This window comes from Oncorhynchus tshawytscha, linkage group LG05 (assembly GCF_018296145.1).
Source record: "Oncorhynchus tshawytscha isolate Ot180627B linkage group LG05, Otsh_v2.0, whole genome shotgun sequence".
NCBI classification, from domain to species: Eukaryota; Metazoa; Chordata; class Actinopteri; order Salmoniformes; family Salmonidae; genus Oncorhynchus; species Oncorhynchus tshawytscha.
The window spans coordinates 5,112,420-5,132,138 of NC_056433.1; the positions used below are offsets into that span (position 1 = coordinate 5,112,420).

The window sequence follows — 19,719 nt, forward strand, 5'->3', positions numbered from 1 at the left end:
TGGAACCATTAGTAAAACGTTCTCAGAACCTTTCAGATAACCATAGTAAAACGTTCTCAGAACCTCCCTGGAACCATAGTAAAACGTTCTCAGAACCTCCCTGGAACCATAGTAAAACATTCTCAGAACCTCCCTGGAACCATAGTAAAACATTCTCAGAACCTCCCTGGAACCATAGTAAAACGTTCTCAGAACCTCCCTGGAACCATAGTAAAACGTTCTCAGAACCTCCCTGGAACCATAGTAAAACGTTCTCAGAACCTCCTCCTAAAAAGGAACTTTCCCTGAACAGAGGAAATGTTAAATTCTGCTCTCAAAACATGACAAAGACTCAGTTTTATCGGTTAGAAAATGTATGGCTTCATTCCCAGAACCAATGGGAAACCAAAAATGTATGTTCCAACAACCAAATATGCTAGCTGGTAAGTGGCCTTTAACAATATTTTCAGGGAGCTAAATTAGCAAAAACTGGACTATTTACCAGATTGACAGAGTTATGTATTGCCTAACACTGATAGTTTCAAGAATAATCTAAAAACGATTTTTTTTAATCATCGTTAGATTATTAATGTAACGTCTACAATAATTCACAATGTCTAACACTGTACTGTACAACCATATAACTTTGTACTACAGGTTGGTCCAAACAAGTATTGTAATTGGTTGAGAAGCATGCAAAAACAAACACATATATATATATATATACACAGTTGAAGTCAGAAGTTTACATACACCTTATCCAAATACATTTAAACTCAGTTTTTCACTATTCTTGACATTTAATCCTAATAAAAATTCCCTGTCTCAGGTCAGTTAGGATCACCACTTTATTTTAAGAATGTGACATGTCAGAACAATAGTAGAACAAAAATATTTATTTCAGTGTTTACTTCTTTCATCACATTCCCAGTGGGTCAGACGTTTACATACACTCAATTAGTATTTGGTAGCATTGCCTTTAAATTGTTTAACTTGGGTCAAATGTTTTGGGTAGCCTTCCACAAGCTTCCCACAATAAGTTGGGTGAATTTTGTCCCATTCCTCCTGACAGAGCTGGTGTAACTGAGCCAGGTTTGTAGGCCTCCTTGCTTTTTCAGTTCTGTCCACAAATGTTCTCTGTGATTGAGGTCAGGGCTTTGTGATGGCCACTCCAATACCTTGACTTTGTTGTCCTTAAGCCATTTTGCCACAACTTTGGAAGAATGCTTGGGGTCATTGTCCATTTGGAAGACCCATTTGTGACCAACTTTAACTTCCTGCCTGATGTCTTGATATGTTGCTTCAATATATCCACATCATTTTCTCCCTCATAATGCCATCTATTTTGTGAAGTGCACCAGTCCCTCCTGCAGCAAAGCACCCCCACAACATGATGCTGCCACCCCCGTGCTTCACGGTTGGGATGGTGTTCTTCGGCTTGCAAGCCTCCCCTTTTTTCCTCCAAACATAACAATGGTAATTATGGCCAAACAGTTCTATTTTTGTTTCAACAGACCAGAGAACATTTCTCCAAAAAGTACGATCTTTGTCCCCATGTGCCGTTTCAAACCGTAGTCTGGCTTTTTTATGGTGGTTTTGGAGCAGTGGCTTCTTCCTTGCAGAGCAGCCTTTCAGGTTATGTTGATATAGGACTCCTTTCACTGTGGATTCAGATACTTTTGTACCTATTTCCTCCAGCATCTTCACAAGGTCCTTTGCTGTTGTTCTAGGAATTATTTGCACTTTTTGCACCGAGGTACGTTCACCAGTGCTGCGTGGTCCCATGGTGTTTGTACTATTGTTTGTACAGATGAACGTGGTACCTTCAGGCATTTGGAAATTGCTCCCAAGGATGAACCAGACTTGTGGAGGTCTACAACTTTTTTTTCTGAGGTCTTGGCTGATTTATTTTGTATTCGTCCATGATGTCAAGCAAAGAAGCACTGAGTTTGAAGGTAGGCCTTGAAATACCTCCACAGGTACACATCCAATTGACTCAAATGATGTCAATTAGCCTATCAGAAGCGTCTAAAGCCATGAAATCCTTATCTGGAATTTTCCAAGCTGTTTAAAGGTACAGTCACCTTAGTGCACGCAAACTTCTGACCCACTGGAATTGTGATACAGTGAATTATAAGTGAAATAATCTGTCTGTAAACAATTGTTGGAAAAATTACTTGTGTCATGCACAAAGTAGATGTCCTAACCAACTTGCCAAAACTATAGTTTGTTTACAAGAAATTTGTGGAGTGGTTGAAAAAAACGAGTTTTAATGAAAGTGTGTGTAAACTTGTATGTAAACACCTAAGTGTATGTAAACTTCCGACTTCAACTGTATGGTTGGATGACTCAGAAATAGGCTCCTTGTTTTGTATCTTAGAAAACACTGCGCATCTCATCAGCCCAACCAGGCAACTCATTAACTTGATCTCACTGTAAAAAGCGTCTAGACATTATCACCCCTTGCTTAGCATTATGTGTTTTTAACAACGAGACACCAATGGCAACAAAAGTTGTCGTCTGCCTCTCCGACCGTCTGCCTCTCCGACCGTCTGCCTCTCTGACCGTCTGCCTCTCCGACCGTCTGCCTCTCCGACCGTCTGCCTCTCCGACCTTTGCAGCATTAAAGTTTGAATAGCGCTCTCCTATATTAACATGTCAGGAAGACATACTGGTGAAACCTTATGCATCAGCATAATGTTTCTGGATATATAAAACGACGTGACAATAGAATAAAAGGAAATGCAGCTGGTTTCCTGCCTCTCCAGCTTCAGTTTGAAGTGTGTTAGCTGTGTAGTTGGCTAACATTCACTAGAAAGAGGAAAGAGCGCCACAGTGGGTGATATAAATAGTCAGTGTTATGATGACAATTTTTATTTATTTTTTACTTTTGTTTAACTAGGCAAGTCCATTAAGAACAAATTCTTATTTTCAATGACGGTTTTTAGGAACATTGGGTTAAAACCTCTTGGGGCTAGGGGGCAGAATTTTCACTTTTGGATAAATAGCGTGCTCTGAAGTTTCTAAAACTGTTTGAATCATGTCTGTGAGTATAACAGAACTTTATGTAGATTTGTTTTTGCCTCTCTCTGTTCCCTAAACTTGTTATTACCAAGGGATATTTCCTAGGAACCTGTTTTCAGTTCCCCCTGCCTCCACTGGATGTCACCAGTCTTTGGTATTTGGTTGAGCTTATTCCTTTGTGCAATGAAGAAGTAGGCCGACTCGGAACTGGGTACACTTTTGTGAGTTGGCGAAGACGTGAAAAGCAGCGCTGGTTTCTTTTCGTTCCTGTATTGAACACAGATTGCCCCGTCTACAATTTGATTGATTATTAACGTTTAAAAATACCTAAAGATGTATTACAAAAGTAGTTTGAAATATTTTGGCAAAGTTTATAGGCAACTTTTGAAATATTTTGTAGTGATGTTGCGTTTTTTGTAAGCTGTTGTTTTTCTGGAACAAACGCACTTTATAAATGGACATTTTGGAAATATATGGACAGAATTAATCCAACAAAAGGACCAATTGTGATGTTTATGGGACATATTGGAGTGCCAACAAAAGAAGCTCGTCAAAGGTAATGCATGTTTTATATTTTATTTCAGCGTTTTGTGTAGCGCCTGTAGGGTTGAAATATGCTAATTCCTTTGTTTACTGCTGGTGCAGATGGTGCAGGCTATCAGATAATAGCTTCTTATGCTTTCGCCGAAAAGCATTTTTACAATCTGACATGTTGGCTGGATTCACAATGAGTGTAGCTTTAGTTGAGTATCTTACATGTGTGATTTAATGAAAGTTAGAATTTTATAGTATTTTATTTGAATCTGGCGCTCTGCATTTTCCCTGGCAATTGGCCAGTTGAGACATTTGCGTCCCGCCTATCCCTAACTAGTTTTAACTGCCTTGATCAGGGGCAGAACGACATATTTTTTACCTTGTCAGCTTGGGGATTTTATCTTGCAACCTTTCGGTTACTAGTCCAACACTCTAACCACTAAGCTACCTGCCCGCCCAATAATGACCTTTTCTGTATATTTGGTCTGGCAGTAGGCTACAAGTATAGCCTGTAGTGTATTTCTGCTTGATGAGCAAGATGATTGAGGCACTAAATTCAGCAGCACGGACAGCGCTAACACTGTCAGTAGAAGCACTAGCTGTGCCTTCCCATAGCAATCTGCCAGAACAAACGGTGCCAATCGAACTAACGACCTGAGGGTTTGGCTGGTAACGATGCCAATTATCTACGGTACAACAGCAACACAGCCGTGCAACAAAAAACAAAAAAGTTATTTCAACACGCCCTCTCGTGTACAAACCTCTGTTCTGCTCTCCTCTTCCCCCTCCAGTGCAGACGGTGAGTTCGCCGTGACCCACATGACCAAGGCCCACCTGTTCCACAATGGGAAGGTGCGCTGGGTTCCCCCGGCCATCTATAAGTCCTCCTGCTCTATAGACGTTACCTTCTTCCCCTTCGACCAGCAGAACTGTAAGATGAAGTTTGGTTCTTGGACCTACGACAAGGCTAAAATCGACCTGGAACGCTTCGAGGTATGGGATTGTATCAATCAATGTTGTAAATGTGTTGTACAAGATGTGAATGACGTGGATAACGTGTGAATGCAGTGTTTATTTGTTAAACAGATCTTGAACCAGGCTACTGTAGATGTTCTTGCTAACTAGCATTCCATCCAACTCGCGACAGATGTTCATGTTAATATTCTAGAATCGGCATAAAGAAAACAATTTTCCCCACCAGTGGTGTTTCCACCAAACGGACTTGTCTGTTCATAAAATCAGTGCGTGATGATGTAGTGCACACAAAATTAACTTTTTCCATTTAAGTTTTCCAAGTGCCAAATAAACATTTAAAATTCAATGTGTTTCCATCACATTTTATACGGACAACTTTGTCACAAAGAAACTGTTGCGTAACATAGCATATGTGTCTACTCTGGTCTCTGCTCTAGCCAACAGCTTGCAGATACAGTGCGGGTAGGCTGGTATACATGATGACATTATTATGGATAAGTGCAAGAACATTTTAATTTGTCAAATGGCAGTCAAGCATCGATCATCATTATTATTGTCACCACAATAAGACATTCAATACTTATTGGAAAGGAGCATCATAGATCACTTTCACCACCCTGTGAAGTTCATCAAGCTCATCACCGTACTCTTTCCCCACCCTGTGAAGTTCATCAAGCTCATCACCGTACTCTTTCCCCACCCTGTGAAGTTCATCAAGCTCATCACCGTACTCTTTCCCCACCTTGTGAAGTTCATCAAGCTCATCACCGTACTCTTTCCCCACCCTGTGAAGTTCATCAAGCTCATCACCGTACTCTTTCCCCACCTTGTGAAGTTCATCAAGCTCATCACCGTACTCTTTCCCCACCTTGTGAAGTTCAAGCTCATCACCGTACTCTTTCCCCACCTTGTGAAGTTCATCAAGCTCATCACCGTACTCTTTCCCCACCTTGTGAAGTTCATCAAGCTCATCACCGTACTCTTTCCCCACCTTGTGAAGTTCATCAAGCTCATCACCGTACTCTTTCCCCACCTTGTGAAGTTCAAGCTCATCACCGTACTCTTTCCCCACCTTGTGAAGTTCATCAAGCTCATCACCGTGCTCTTTCCCCACCTTGTGAAGTTCATCAAGCTCATCACCGTACTCTTTCCCCACCTTGTGAAAATGTTCATCAAGCTCATCACCGTACTCTTTTATCCCCACCTTTGATGGAAGTTCATCAAGCTCAACCGCTCTTTCCCCACCTTGTGAAGTTCATCAAGCTCATCACCGTACTCTTTCCCCACATTGTGAAGTTCATCAAGCTCATCACCGTGCTCTTTCCCCACCTTGTGAAATTGACCATAAATTATTTCATTTGTAGTCCAATAAACTGTATAATGTAGCAAAATGTATTTTTATGTGCAATAAGTCATCACGCACAGCCTTTTATCCGCAACAAGTCAATTTGATGGAAATAAATCTGGTGGAGAAAATGCGCAGATTTGCATGAAAATCTGTCGCCAATTGAATGGAAACGTGGCTAGTGTCAAGCCACACAGAGAGTAGAATCACACTGGCACCAGACAAGTGTGACAAAGGAACACTTGAAGCTCATCTCCATCCCCTAGAACCCGACAGACCCGAACCACTATATTTATACAGTATGATATAAGTGTATAGATGTCTTGTGACGCCATTTGAAGTCTTTATAGAGTGGGACGGTTGATCTCTATCCCCTAGAACACTGTGGATCTGAACAACTACTGGGAGAGTGGAGAGTGGGCCATCATCAACGCAGTGGGAACATACAACACCAAGAAGTACGACTGCTGTCATGAGATCTACCCTGATATCACCTACTTCTTCATCATCAGACGGCTGCCTCTCTTCTACACCATCAACCTGATCATCCCCTGTCTGCTCATCTCCTGTCTCACTGTCCTAGTCTTCTATCTTCCCTCAGGTAGGTCCTAGTCTTCTATCTTCCCTCAGGTAGGTCCTAGTTTCCCCTCAGGTAGGTCCTAGTCTCCCCTCAGGTAGGTCCTAGTCTCCCCTCAGGTAGGTCCTAGTCTCCCCCCTCAGGTAGGTCCTAGTCTTCTATCTCCCCTCAGGTAGGTCCTAGTCTTCTATCTCCCCTCAGGTAGGTCCTAGTCTTCTATCTCCCCTCAGGTAGGTCCTAGTCCCCCTCAGGTAGGTCCTAGTCTTCTATCTCCCCTCAGGTAGGTCCTAGTCTCCCTCAGGTAGGTCCTAGTCTTCTATCTCCCCTCAGGTAGGTCCTAGTCTTCTATCTCCCCTCAGGTAGGTCCTAGTCTTCTATCTCCCCTCAGGTAGGTCCTAGTCTTCTATCTCTCCCCTCAGGTAGGTCCTAGTCTCCCCTCAGGTAGGTCTAGTCTCCCCTCAGGTCTTCTATCTCCCCTCAGGTAGGTCCTAGTCTCATCTCAGGTAGGTCCTAGTCTTCTATCTTCCCTCAGGTAGGTCCTAGTCTTCTATCTTCCCTCAGTCTAGTAGGTCATAGTAGGTCCTAGTCTCCCCTCAGGTAGGTCCTAGTCTCCCCTCAGGTAGGTCCTAGTCTCCCCTCGGGTAGGTCCTAGTCTCCCATCTCCCCTCAGGTAGGTCCTAGTCTCCCCTCAGGTAAGTAGATTAACAGAGAATGTCCGTAATGTTACCGGTGTAAAACGGTTGGCTAGTTAGAGGTGAAGCTAGTAGAGTTTCAATCGGTGACATCACTCAGTCACTAAGAACTTGAAGTATTTGTTGTTTTCCTTTTCGTTCTGCAAGAGCCACTGCTTTTCTGGAGCAATAACTAATGATGAGTTGTTGACTGTTGTTCGATGTGTTCAGAGGGTCCCTGGTTCGAGCCCAGGTAGGGGCAAGAGACACGGAAGCAATACTTTATTTTTATTTTTAGGTAACGTCCCCGTCTAGTGGAGGTTTTGGAACATCACAGGTTGATATAACTGAAAATAGTCCAGATTTCACACACATATTGTATATATATATAAATATATATTTTTTTTAATGTTAGTAAAAGTTACAAAAGTTCAATAAAATGTTCTATGAAATTAACAAAACAAATGAATTTCTCAAAGTTGACTATTCACAATGGACATGAATTAAAACGCAAACGTATCTCTTGTCAACCAAACATGGCATAGTGTATTTCTGCATCCATACTGCATGCAAAGAAGAAGAAACAATGCTATGTTCTAAAGCAAACCAAATCCGAGATCCAAAAACACTACAACATCACCTGTTTTTTACTCAATCAATAAAGCTACAGACAGTTTAGATATAAGTCTTAGTCCTGCACTGGGAGAAGAATGGGGGTCAAGGGGTCATTCCTCCAGGTCCTGAATCTCATAACCAGAGGCTTTCTTTTAAGTTCTATACAGAGAATAAAAAACAACAGCAAACACATCAGACAACATGACAGACCATTTCTATAGAAAACCTTAAAGATGAAATAGTTGAAACAGGGTTTATATGGACAAGATGATTTATGTCAAAGGACTATTTATGACCTGATTCCATTTCAGTTGATCATTTTATTTGAATTGATTCCATTTCAGTTGATCTGAAGGACAGGATATGTGAATGTAATTTATGGTATGCTCCGATTGGTTTATGGATGGATTGGTTCCCTCATCCATATTTGATTAGAAATAGATCTATCAAGTCTTATAGATCTGTGAACATTGAAGGTGTGGAAGCTAGGGACCTAAATGGAACTAAAAAGTAACCAATCCCTGTGATTCTCATCTGCTGGTGGGCGGTTCTGCCTGGTTTTTGTAAATAGTACAAACCAAGATGGTCTGTGCCACAAAGATAACGATGTCGATGGACAACTGGACACTGTTAGTGGTACCTGGACAATAGGACAGACAGTGATCAAACACAAACCTTCATGTATTAATACACAGAAACTGTGTTTTAAGTGAGAAGTAGGGAAGGTCTGAAGCTGAAAATGTAAAGTATTTTATCCCTGTATAATGTTCCTGAGCTGAGAAAAACTTCCCCTTTGAACATGATCATTTCTAGTTGTGCATAAATGATTACTTTTTGGTTGTTCAGACTAAATAACATCTTACCGAAGTGCACCTGGAGAAGTGTGATTTGTGGGATTTGGCATCAAAGAGGGAGCAGGACTTGGGCATGTTGGTCCCGTTAGAAAATGGGGGAATATCAGTGGTGGCTGGTGGCACTTCAAATTAGAAGACGGATTCACAGTAATGGCTGGAATGGAATAAATGGAATGGTATCAAACACATTAAACATGTGGTTTCCATGTTGATACTATTCCAGACATTATTATGAGCCTGTCCTCCCCTCACCACCATTCTCTGGAATACAGACAACATGCAGTCAAAAAAAAAGCTGATTCAGAACTACTTGATGAAATGGTATCGATATCTATGTGATAATGTCTAGCTGAAAATGTGGAGGTGAAGTCCAGGAAGGTCTTCACTTCTCCCTGGTTCTCCGCCTGACAACTCCACTTCCTGTTGTTGTCCTTCCTCTGGAGAGTCGCAGTCAGAGTGATGTCACAGTCAGAGTGATGTCGCAGTCAGAGTGATGTCGCAGTCAGAGTGATGTCGCAGTCAGAGTGATGTCGCAGTCAGAGTGATGTCGCAGTCAGAGTGATGTCGCAGTCAGAGTGATGTCACAGTCAGACTGATGTCACAGTCAGAGTGATGTCACAGTCAGAGTGATGTCACAGTCAGAGTGAGGTCACAGTCAGAGTGATGTCACAGTCAGAGTGATGTCACAGTCAGAGTGATGTCACAGTCAGAGTGATGTCACAGTCAGAGTGATGTCACAGTCAGAGTGAGGTGATGTCACAGTCAGAGTGATGTCAGAGTGAGAGTCAGTCAGAGTGATGTCACAGTCAGAGTGATGTCACAGTCAGAGTGAGGTCACAGTCAGAGCGATGTCACAGTCAGAGCGATGTCACAGTCAGAGTGATGTCACAGTCAGAGTGAGGTCACAGTCAGAGTGATGTCACAGTCAGAGTGATGTCACAGTCAGAGCGAGGTCACAGTCAGAGTGATGTCACAGTCAGAGTGATGTCACAGTCAGAGTGAGATCACAGTCAGAGTGAGGTCACAGTCAGAGGATGTCACAGTCAGAGTGAGGTCACAGTCAGAGTGATGTCACAGTCAGAGTGATGTCACAGTCAGAGTGAGTGTCACAGTCAGAGTGAGGTCACCGTCAGAGTGATGTCACAGTCAGAGGGATGTCACAGTCAGAGTGATGTCACAGTCAGAGTGATGTCACAGTCAGAGTGATGTCACAGTCAGTGAGGTCACAGTCAGAGTGATGTCACAGTCAGAGTGATGTCACAGTCAGAGGGATGTCACAGTGAGAGTGATATCACCGTCAGAGTGATGTCACAATCAGTGGTCTTTGTGAGCTGGTATCCAGAGTCTCCCTGCAGCTCAGTGCCTGTCTCATTCACCCTGCTCAGAGTATCATATAAGAAACAGCTTCCAGTTCCAGCCCAGATGGTCTGAAAGCACCTTAAGGTCACTGGTCGATCAGGCCTTAGATCCCTGGGGGTGGACAACGACACTAAGACAGAAAATAATATATTTTAACTTAACTGTTAAAGATACATAAAATACATATATTAAAGGATTATTTGACTAAAAACCAACTGGGTTGAAACAGTGATATTCACTGGTAAGAAGATTGACATTCACCAAAGCAACCTCTCCATGTTGGGGTCCACCCCCTGCTGAACATATTGAGAGCAGTCAGACTCCACCCTCGGTAAAGGTATTGTAGACACTAAACCACGTTGACGTCGGTTCCCACATAATAGAGACGTATCTTAGAAAACATTGTAGTTGTTTGTTTTGGACAGTTACACGCTGAAATACAAACTCTGTGTTAAATAAATAAATACATCATTAAAACCATTTAATGCTGAACTTTAGATAAAACCAAGACAGGCACTTCTAGTGAACAATGAAACTCAACATATTTTGAGTTGAATGTGTGTCTCTGTCTGTATGATCTCTGTCTGTATGATCTCTGTCTGCATGATCTCTGTCTGTATGATCTCTGTGTCTCTGTCTGTATGATCTCTGTGTCGCTGTCTGTATGATCTCTGTCTGTATGATCTCTGTGTCTCTGTCTGTATGATCTCTGTGTCTCTGTCTGTATGATCTCTGTCTGTATGCTCTCTGTCTGTATGATCTCTGTGTCTCTGTCTGTATGATCTCTGTGTCGCTGTCTGTATGATCTCTGTGTCTCTGTCTGTATGATCTCTGTCTGTATGATCTCTGTGTCTCTGTCTGTATGATCTCTGTCTGTATGCTCTCTGTCTGTATGATCTCTGTGTCTCTGTCTGTATGATCTGTATGATCTCTGTGTCTCTGTCTGTATGATCTCTGTGTCTCTGTCTGTATGATCTCTGTGTCTCTGTCTGTATGATCTCTGTGTCTCTCTGTCTGTATGATCTCTGTGTCTCTGTCTGTAGGATCTCTGTCTGTATGATGTCTGTCTGTATGATCTCTGTGTCTCTCTCTGTATGATCTCTGTGTCTCTGTCTGTATGATCTCTGTGTCGCTGTCTGTATGATCTCTGTGTCTCTGTCTGTATGATCTCTGTGTCTCTGTCTGTAGGATCTCTGTCTGTATGATGTCTGTCTGTATGATCTCTGTGTTTCTGTCTGTATGATCTCTGTGTCTCTGTATGTATGATCTCTGTATCTCTGTCTGTAGGATCTCTGTCTGTATGATGTCTGTCTGTATGATCTCTGTGTCTCTCTCTGTATGATCTCTGTGTCTCTGTCTGTATGATCTCTGTGTCGCTGTCTGTATGATCTTTGTCTGTAGGATCTCTGTCTGTATGATCTCTGTGTCTCTGTATGTATGATCTCTGTGTCTCTGTCTGTATGATCTCTGTGTCTCTGTCTGTATGATCTCTGTGTCTCTGTCTGTATAATCTCTGTGTCTCTGTATGTATGATCTCTGTGTCTCTGTCTGTATGATCTCTGTGTCTCTGTCTGTAGGAACTCTGTCTGTATGATGTCTGTCTGTATGTTCTCTGTGTCTCTCTCTGTATGACCTCTGTGTCTCTGTCTGTAGGATCTATGTCTGTATGATGTCTGTCTGTATGATCTCTGTGTCGCTGTCTGTATGATCTCTGTGTCTCTGTCTGTATGATCTCTGTGTCTCTGTATGTATGATCTCTGTGTCTCTGTCTGTATGATCTCTGTCTGTATGATCTCTGTGTCTCTGTCTGTATGATCTCTGTGTCTCTGTCTGTATGATCTCTGTGTCTCTGTCTGTATGATCTCTGTGTCTCTGTCTGTATGATCTCTGTCTGTATGATCTCTGTGTCTCTGTCTGTATGATCTCTGTGTCTCTGTCTGTATGATCTCTGTGTCTCTGTCTGTAGGATCTCTGTGTCTCTGTCTGTAGGATCTCTGTCTGTATGATGTCTGTGTCTCTGTCTGTATGATCTCTATGTCTCTGTGATGGCCACTCCAATAACTTGACTTTGTTGTCCTTAAGCCATTTTGCTACAACTTTGGAAGTATGCTTGGGGTCATTGTCCATTTGGAAGTCCCATTTGTGACCAAGCTTTAGCTTCCTGACTGATGTCTTGATATGTTGCTTCAATATATCCACATCATTTTTCTTCCTCGTGATGCCATCTATTTTGTGCACCAGACCCTCCTGCAGCAAAGCACCCCACAACATGATGCTGCCACCCCCGTGCTTCACGGTTGGGATGGTGTTCTTCGGCTCCACCTTTTTCCTCCAAACATAACGATGGTCATTATGGCCAAACAGTTCTTTTTTTTGTTTCCTCAGATCAGAGGACTTTTCTCCAAAAACTATAATCTTTGTCCCCATGTGCAGTTGCAAACCGTAGTCTGGCTTTTTTATGGCGGTTTTGAAGCAGTGGCTTCTTCCTTGCTGAGCGGCCTTTCAGGTTATGTCAATATAAGACTCGTTATACTGTGGATATAGATACTTTGGTACCTGTTTCCTCCAGCATCTTCACAAGGTCCTTTGCTGTTGTTCTGGGATTGATTTGCACTTTTCGCACTAAAGTACGTTTATCTCTAGGAGACCCGAACGCGTCTCCTTCCTGCTTCCTTGAGGCATTTGTAAATTGCTTCCAAGAATGAACCAGACTTGTGGAGGTCTAGAATTTTTTCTAGACTTGGCTGATGTCTTTTGATTTTCCAATGATGTGTCATGCACAAAGTAGATGTCCTAACCGACTGGCCAAAACTATAGTTTTGTTTAACAAGAAATTTGAAGAGTGGTTGAAAAATTTGTTTTAATGACTCCAACCTAAGTGTACGTAAACTTCCGACTTCATCTGTATATATCAGGTGGTTGAATTATGTTGAATATCGTATTTGATAAGTCATAGTTTATTTGATTTGTTTCAATGTTGTATTTTTGAATCAATTTGATTGTTACAATTTCAGACCTTCGACTTAAATAAAGACATACCTACCTATATTGAAATAAACTGTGAAGCCACATTGAAACGATTCCTGCCTGAACAGTGACTCCTACTGGTATATGAAGGCTAATGTATTTCAGTGAGAACTAGTCTACTGGACCATCCAGATGCCTACCTCTATGTACCCTGTTCAGCTTTGGAAACAAGCAGCATTCGTTTCTTCTGAGCTGTCATGTCAACACCTATGGATACTGATGCGCGTCCATACTCCTTTGCGTTGACCAATAGACTACCTGAGTAAAGTTGACAGGTTAAAAGTAACTCCTCCTACTTTTCTTAAACAAGCTGTATATGAAAGTAAATTAGGAGTGAGGTTGGTTTTATGTTGGCTACATTGACATCTGATTTACCCAAAGGACACCATCATTTCAACGTGTAGCTAAGTTTACTATCATTCATTCATGACTGATCTTTTTGAAGTTTTAGAAGTAGTTACCATTAGCCCTATAAATACGATGCCAAATTCATGATATTAATATTAAACATTTACATTTGGATATTGTCTTTTATAAATATGATATTCATCATTTATATGGATTAGATAATATCCAAATGTAAATGTCTCTTTATTGATTTCTCATTCTATTTATATTTATAGCCCTGGTAAAGGCAGTCTTTTCCATGGTAACAAACCTTTCTGTTTAGTTAATAGCCCTGGTAAAGGCAGTCTTTTCCATGGTATTAAACCTTTCTGTTTAGTTAATAGCCCTGGTAAAGACAGTCTTTTCCACGGTAACAAACCTTTCTGTTTAGTTTATACCCCTGGTAAAGGCAAACATAATGTTTTGTTACCATGGAAAAGACTGCCTTTACCAGGGGTATAAACCCATCTTTCCACGGTAACAAACCTTTCTGTTTAGTTTATACCCCTGGTAAAGGCAAACATAATGTTTTGTTACCATGGAAAAGACTGCCTTTACCAGGGGTATAAACCCATCTTTTCCATGGTAACAAAACTTTCTGTTTAGTTTATACCCCTGGTAAAGGCAAACATAATGTTTTGTTACCATGGAAAAGACTGCCTTTACCAGGGGTATAAACCCATCTTTCCATGGTAACAAACCTTTCTGTTTAGTTTATACCCCTGGTAAAGGCAAACATAATGTTTTGTTACCATGGAAAAGACTGCCTTTACCAGGGGTATAAACCCATCTTTTCCATGGTAACAAACCTTTCTGTTTAGTTTATACCCCTGGTAAAGGCAAACATAATGTTTTGTTACCATGGAAAAGACTGCCTTTACCAGGGGTATAAACCCATCTTTTCCATGGTAACAAACCTTTCTGTTTAGTTTATACCCCTGGTAAAGGCAAACATAATGTTTTGTTACCATGGAAAAGACTGCCTTTACCAGGGGTATAAACCCATCTTTTCCATGGTAACAAACCTTTCTGTTTAGTTTATACCCCTGGTAAAGGCAAACATAATGTTTTGTTACCATGGAAAAGACTGCCTTTACCAGGGGTATAAACCCATCTTTTCCATGGTAACAAACCTTTCTGTTTAGTTTATACCCCTGGTAAAGGCAAACATAATGTTTTGTTACCATGGAAAAGACTGCCTTTACCAGGGGTATAAACCCATCTTTTCCATGGTAACAAACCTTTCTGTTTAGTTTATACCCCTGGTAAAGGCAAACATAATGTTTTGTTACCATGGAAAAGACTGCCTTTACCAGGGGTATAAACCCATCTTTTCCACGGTAACAAACCTTTCTGTTTAGTTTATACCCCTGGTAAAGGCAAACATAATGTTTTGTTACCATGGAAAAGACTGCCTTTACCAGGGGTATAAACCCATCTTTTCCATGGTAACAAACCTTTCTGTTTAGTTTATACCCCTGGTAAAGGCAAACATAATGTTTTGTTACCATGGAAAAGACTGCCTTTACCAGGGGTATAAACCCATCTTTTCCACGGTAACAAACCTTTCTGTTTAGTTTATACCCCTGGTAAAGGCAAACATAATGTTTTGTTACCATGGAAAAGACTGCCTTTACCAGGGGTATAAACCCATCTTTTCCATGGTAACAAACCTTTCTGTTTAGTTTATACCCCTGGTAAAGGCAAACATAATGTTTTGTTACCATGGAAAAGACTGCCTTTACCAGGGGTATAAACCCATCTTTCCACGGTAACAAACCTTTCTGTTTAGTTTATACCCCTGGTAAAGGCAAACATAATGTTTTGTTACCATGGAAAAGACTGCCTTTACCAGGGTATAAACCCATCTTTTCCATGGTAACAAACCTTTCTGTTTAGTTTATACCCCTGGTAAAGGCAAACATAATGTTTTGTTACCATGGAAAAGACTGCCTTTACCAGGGGTATAAACCCATCTTTCCATGGTAACAAACCTTTCTGTTTAGTTTATACCCCTGGTAAAGGCAAACATAATGTTTTGTTACCATGGAAAAGACTGCCTTTACCAGGGGTATAAACCCATCTTTTCCACGGTAACAAACCTTTCTGTTTAGTTTATACCCCTGGTAAAGGCAAACATAATGTTTTGTTACCATGGAAAAGACTGCCTTTACCAGGGGTATAAACCCATCTTTTCCACGGTAACAAACCTTTCTGTTTAGTTTATACCCCTGGTAAAGGCAAACATAATGTTTTGTTACCATGGAAAAGACTGCCTTTACCAGGGGTATAAACCCATCTTTTCCATGGTAACAAACCTTTCTGTTTAGTTTATACCCCTGGTAAAGGCAAACATAATGTTTTGTTACCATGGAAAAGACTGCCTTTACCAGGGGTATAAACCCATCTTTTCCATGGTAACAAACCTTTCTGTTTAGTTTATACCCCTGGTAAAGGCAAACATAATGTTTTGTTACCATGGAAAAGACTGCCTTTACCAGGGGTATAAACCCATCTTTTCCATGGTAACAAACCTTTCTGTTTAGTTTATACCCCTGGTAAAGGCAAACATAATGTTTTGTTACCATGGAAAAGACTGCCTTTACCAGGGGTATAAACCCATCTTTTCCACGGTAACAAACCTTTCTGTTTAGTTTATACCCCTGGTAAAGGCAAACATAATGTTTTGTTACCATGGAAAAGACTGCCTTTACCAGGGGTATAAACCCATCTTTTCCATGGTAACAAACCTTTCTGTTTAGTTTATACCCCTGGTAAAGGCAAACATAATGTTTTGTTACCATGGAAAAGACTGCCTTTACCAGGGGTATAAACCCATCTTTTCCATGGTAACAAACCTTTCTGTTTAGTTTATACCCCTGGTAAAGGCAAACATAATGTTTTGTTACCATGGAAAAGACTGCCTTTACCAGGGGTATAAACCCATCTTTTCCATGGTAACAAACCTTTCTGTTTAGTTTATACCCCTGGTAAAGGCAAACATAATGTTTTGTTACCATGGAAAAGACTGCCTTTACCAGGGGTATAAACCCATCTTTTCCACGGTAACAAACCTTTCTGTTTAGTTTATACCCCTGGTAAAGGCAAACATAATGTTTTTACCATGGAAAAGACTTTGTTTTGTTACCATGGAAAAGACTGCCTTTACCAGGGGTATAAACCCATCTTTTCCACGGTAACAAACCTTTCTGTTTAGTTTATACCCCTGGTAAAGGCAAACATAATGTTTTGTTACCATGGAAAAGACTGCCTTTACCAGGGGTATAAACCCATCTTTTCCATGGTAACAAACCTTTCTGTTTAGTTTATACCCCTGGTAAAGGCAAACATAATGTTTTGTTACCATGGAAAAGACTGCCTTTACCAGGGGTATAAACCCATCTTTTCCATGGTAACAAACCTTTCTGTTTAGTTTATACCCCTGGTAAAGGCAAACATAATGTTTTGTTACCATGGAAAAGACTGCCTTTACCAGGGGTATAAACCCATCTTTTCCACGGTAACAAACCTTTCTGTTTAGTTTATACCCCTGGTAAAGGCAAACATAATGTTTTGTTACCATGGAAAGACTGCCTTTACCAGGGGTATAAACCCATCTTTTCCACGGTAACAAACCTTTCTGTTTAGTTTATACCCCTGGTAAAGGCAAACATAATGTTTTGTTACCATGGAAAAGACTGCCTTTACCAGGGGTATAAACCCATCTTTTCCACGGTAACAAACCTTTCTGTTTAGTTTATACCCTGGTAAAGGCAAACATAATGTTTTGTTACCATGGAAAAGACTGCCTTTACCAGGGGTATAAACCCATCTTTTCCACGGTAACAAACCTTTCTGTTTAGTTTATACCCCTGGTAAAGGCAAACATAATGTTTTGTTACCATGGAAAAGACTGCCTTTACCAGGGGTATAAACCCATCTTTTCCACGGTAACAAACCTTTCTGTTTAGTTTATACCCCTGGTAAAGGCAAACATAATGTTTTGTTACCATGGAAAAGACTGCCTTTACCAGGGGTATAAACCCATCTTTTCCATGGTAACAAACCTTTCTGTTTAGTTTATACCCCTGGTAAAGGCAAACATAATGTTTTGTTACCATGGAAAAGACTGCCTTTACCAGGGGTATAAACCCATCTTTTCCATGGTAACAAACCTTTCTGTTTAGTTTATACCCCTGGTAAAGGCAAACATAATGTTTTGTTACCATGGAAAAGACTGCCTTTACCAGGGTATAAACCCATCTTTTCCATGGTAACAAACCTTTCTGTTTAGTTTATACCCCTGGTAAAGGCAAACATAATGTTTTGTTACCATGGAAAAGACTGCCTTTACCAGGGGTATAAACCCATCTTTTCCATGGTAACAAACCTTTCTGTTTAGTTTATACCCCTGGTAAAGGCAAACATAATGTTTTGTTACCATGGAAAAGACTGCCTTTACCAGGGGTATAAACCCATCTTTTCCATGGTAACAAACCTTTCTGTTTAGTTTATACCCCTGGTAAAGGCAAACATAATGTTTTGTTACCATGGAAAAGACTGCCTTTACCAGGGGTATAAACCCATCTTTTCCATGGTAACAAACCTTTCTGTTTAGTTTATACCCCTGGTAAAGGCAAACATAATGTTTTGTTACCATGGAAAAGACTGCCTTTACCAGGGGTATAAACCCATCTTTTCCATGGTAACAAACCTTTCTGTTTAGTTTATACCCCTGGTAAAAACCTTTCAAACATAATGTTTTGTTACCATGGAAAAGACTGCCTTTACCAGGGGTATAAACCCATCTTTTCCACGGTAACAAACCTTTCTGTTTAGTTTATACCCCTGGTAAAGGCAAACATAATGTTTTGTTACCATGGAAAAGACTGCCTTTACCAGGGGTATAAACCCATCTTTTCCACGGTAACAAACCTTTCTGTTTAGTTTATACCCCTGGTAAAGGCAAACATAATGTTTTGTTACCATGGAAAAGACTGCCTTTACCAGGGGTATAAACCCATCTTTTCCACGGTAACAAACCTTTCTGTTTAGTTGCAAAATACACAAAACAAAAGTGTTTTCTTAAATATGTGTGTGTGTGTGTGTGTGTGTGTGTGTGTGTGTGTGTGTGTGTGTGTGTGTGTGTGTGTGTGTGTGTGTGTGTGTGTGTGTGTGTGTGTGTGTGTGTGTGTGTGTGTGTGTGTGTGTGTGTGTGTGTGTGTGTGTGTGTGTGTGTGTGTGTGTGTGTGTGTGTGTGTGTGTGTGTGTGTGTGTGTGTGTGTCTGTGTGTGTGTGTGTGTGTGTGTGTGTGTGTGTGTGTGTGTGTGTGTGTGTGTGTGTGTGTGTTTTAGGGGGTTGGATTGGGAGCAAAAATACACATTTCCATTTCCTGCAAGATAGTCTGTTTGTTTCTTCTTCTCCTCTTTCTCCTCGTTGTTTCAGACTGTGGGGAGAAGATCACTCTGTGTATCTCCGTCCTCCTCTCCCTCACCGTCTTCCTGCTCCTCATCACGGAGATCATCCCTTCCACCTCCCTGGTCATCCCTCTGATTGGAGAATATCTCCTCTTCACCATGATCTTCGTCACTCTCTCCATCGTCATCACCGTGTTTGTCCTCAACGTCCACCACCGCTCCCCGGGGACCCATAAGATGCCTCGCTGGGTCCACTCTGTCTTCCTGGACCTGATCCCCAGGTGGCTGTTCATGAGGCGGCCCGCGCCGGACGGACGGAGACGCAGGTTGTTGATGCTCCAGCAGGGGGCAGCGGTGGCACGGCACCAGGGACGGACCATCAACCCCAGACCAGCAGGTTAGGTGCTGATAATGAGGACCACATGGGAAATAAGTCCCTAGTCTCTGTTTGCATCCCAAATAGCACCATATTCCTTCTATACTGCCCTGACCAGTACAAATGGCACCATATTCCTTCTATACTGCCCTGACCAGGACGTACCACCAACACCACTACCAGACTACCAGATGAGTTTCTTTACATTTTTAACCAGAAAGTCCCATTGAAGTCAGACAACCTTTTTTCTAAGTGAGACCTGGGTCCATATCCACAAAGAGCCTCTTTAGTCATAAGAGTCCCACCTAGTGGACAGATATTTAGGAGACCTCATGAGCTGTCCTCACCAGTTCAGAGTTGAGGCCTAATTCATAGTATATGCCTAAGTACTTATAAACACTAGGATAATGAATAATCACATATTTTTCTTTAAATTATTTCATGAACCTAAATCCTGTTATTTCAACTTGTCCCTTTGGAGCACATGCTGAAGCTATTTAGAGTAGATGAACGGGGCCGGATAAAGAATTCACAGGCCGCAGGGCTTTGTTTTTTTTTCAGAACAGCTTCAGTTCTTCG

The 19,719-nt window shown here is 41.3% G+C and overlaps 1 protein-coding gene across 1 annotated transcript in view; it reads left to right on the top strand.

Moving 5' to 3' along the window:
- The window catches only part of LOC112235636 (neuronal acetylcholine receptor subunit alpha-2-like), a 64,846-nt gene that overhangs the window by 39,929 nt on the left and 5,198 nt on the right, over nt 1-19,719 (top strand). The window contains exons 5-7 of the mRNA XM_042321360.1: nt 4,329-4,530; nt 6,236-6,458; nt 18,793-19,161. Coding sequence (XP_042177294.1) covers nt 4,329-4,530; nt 6,236-6,458; nt 18,793-19,161 — 794 coding nt within the window. The remainder of the gene's footprint in view (nt 1-4,328; nt 4,531-6,235; nt 6,459-18,792; nt 19,162-19,719) is intronic.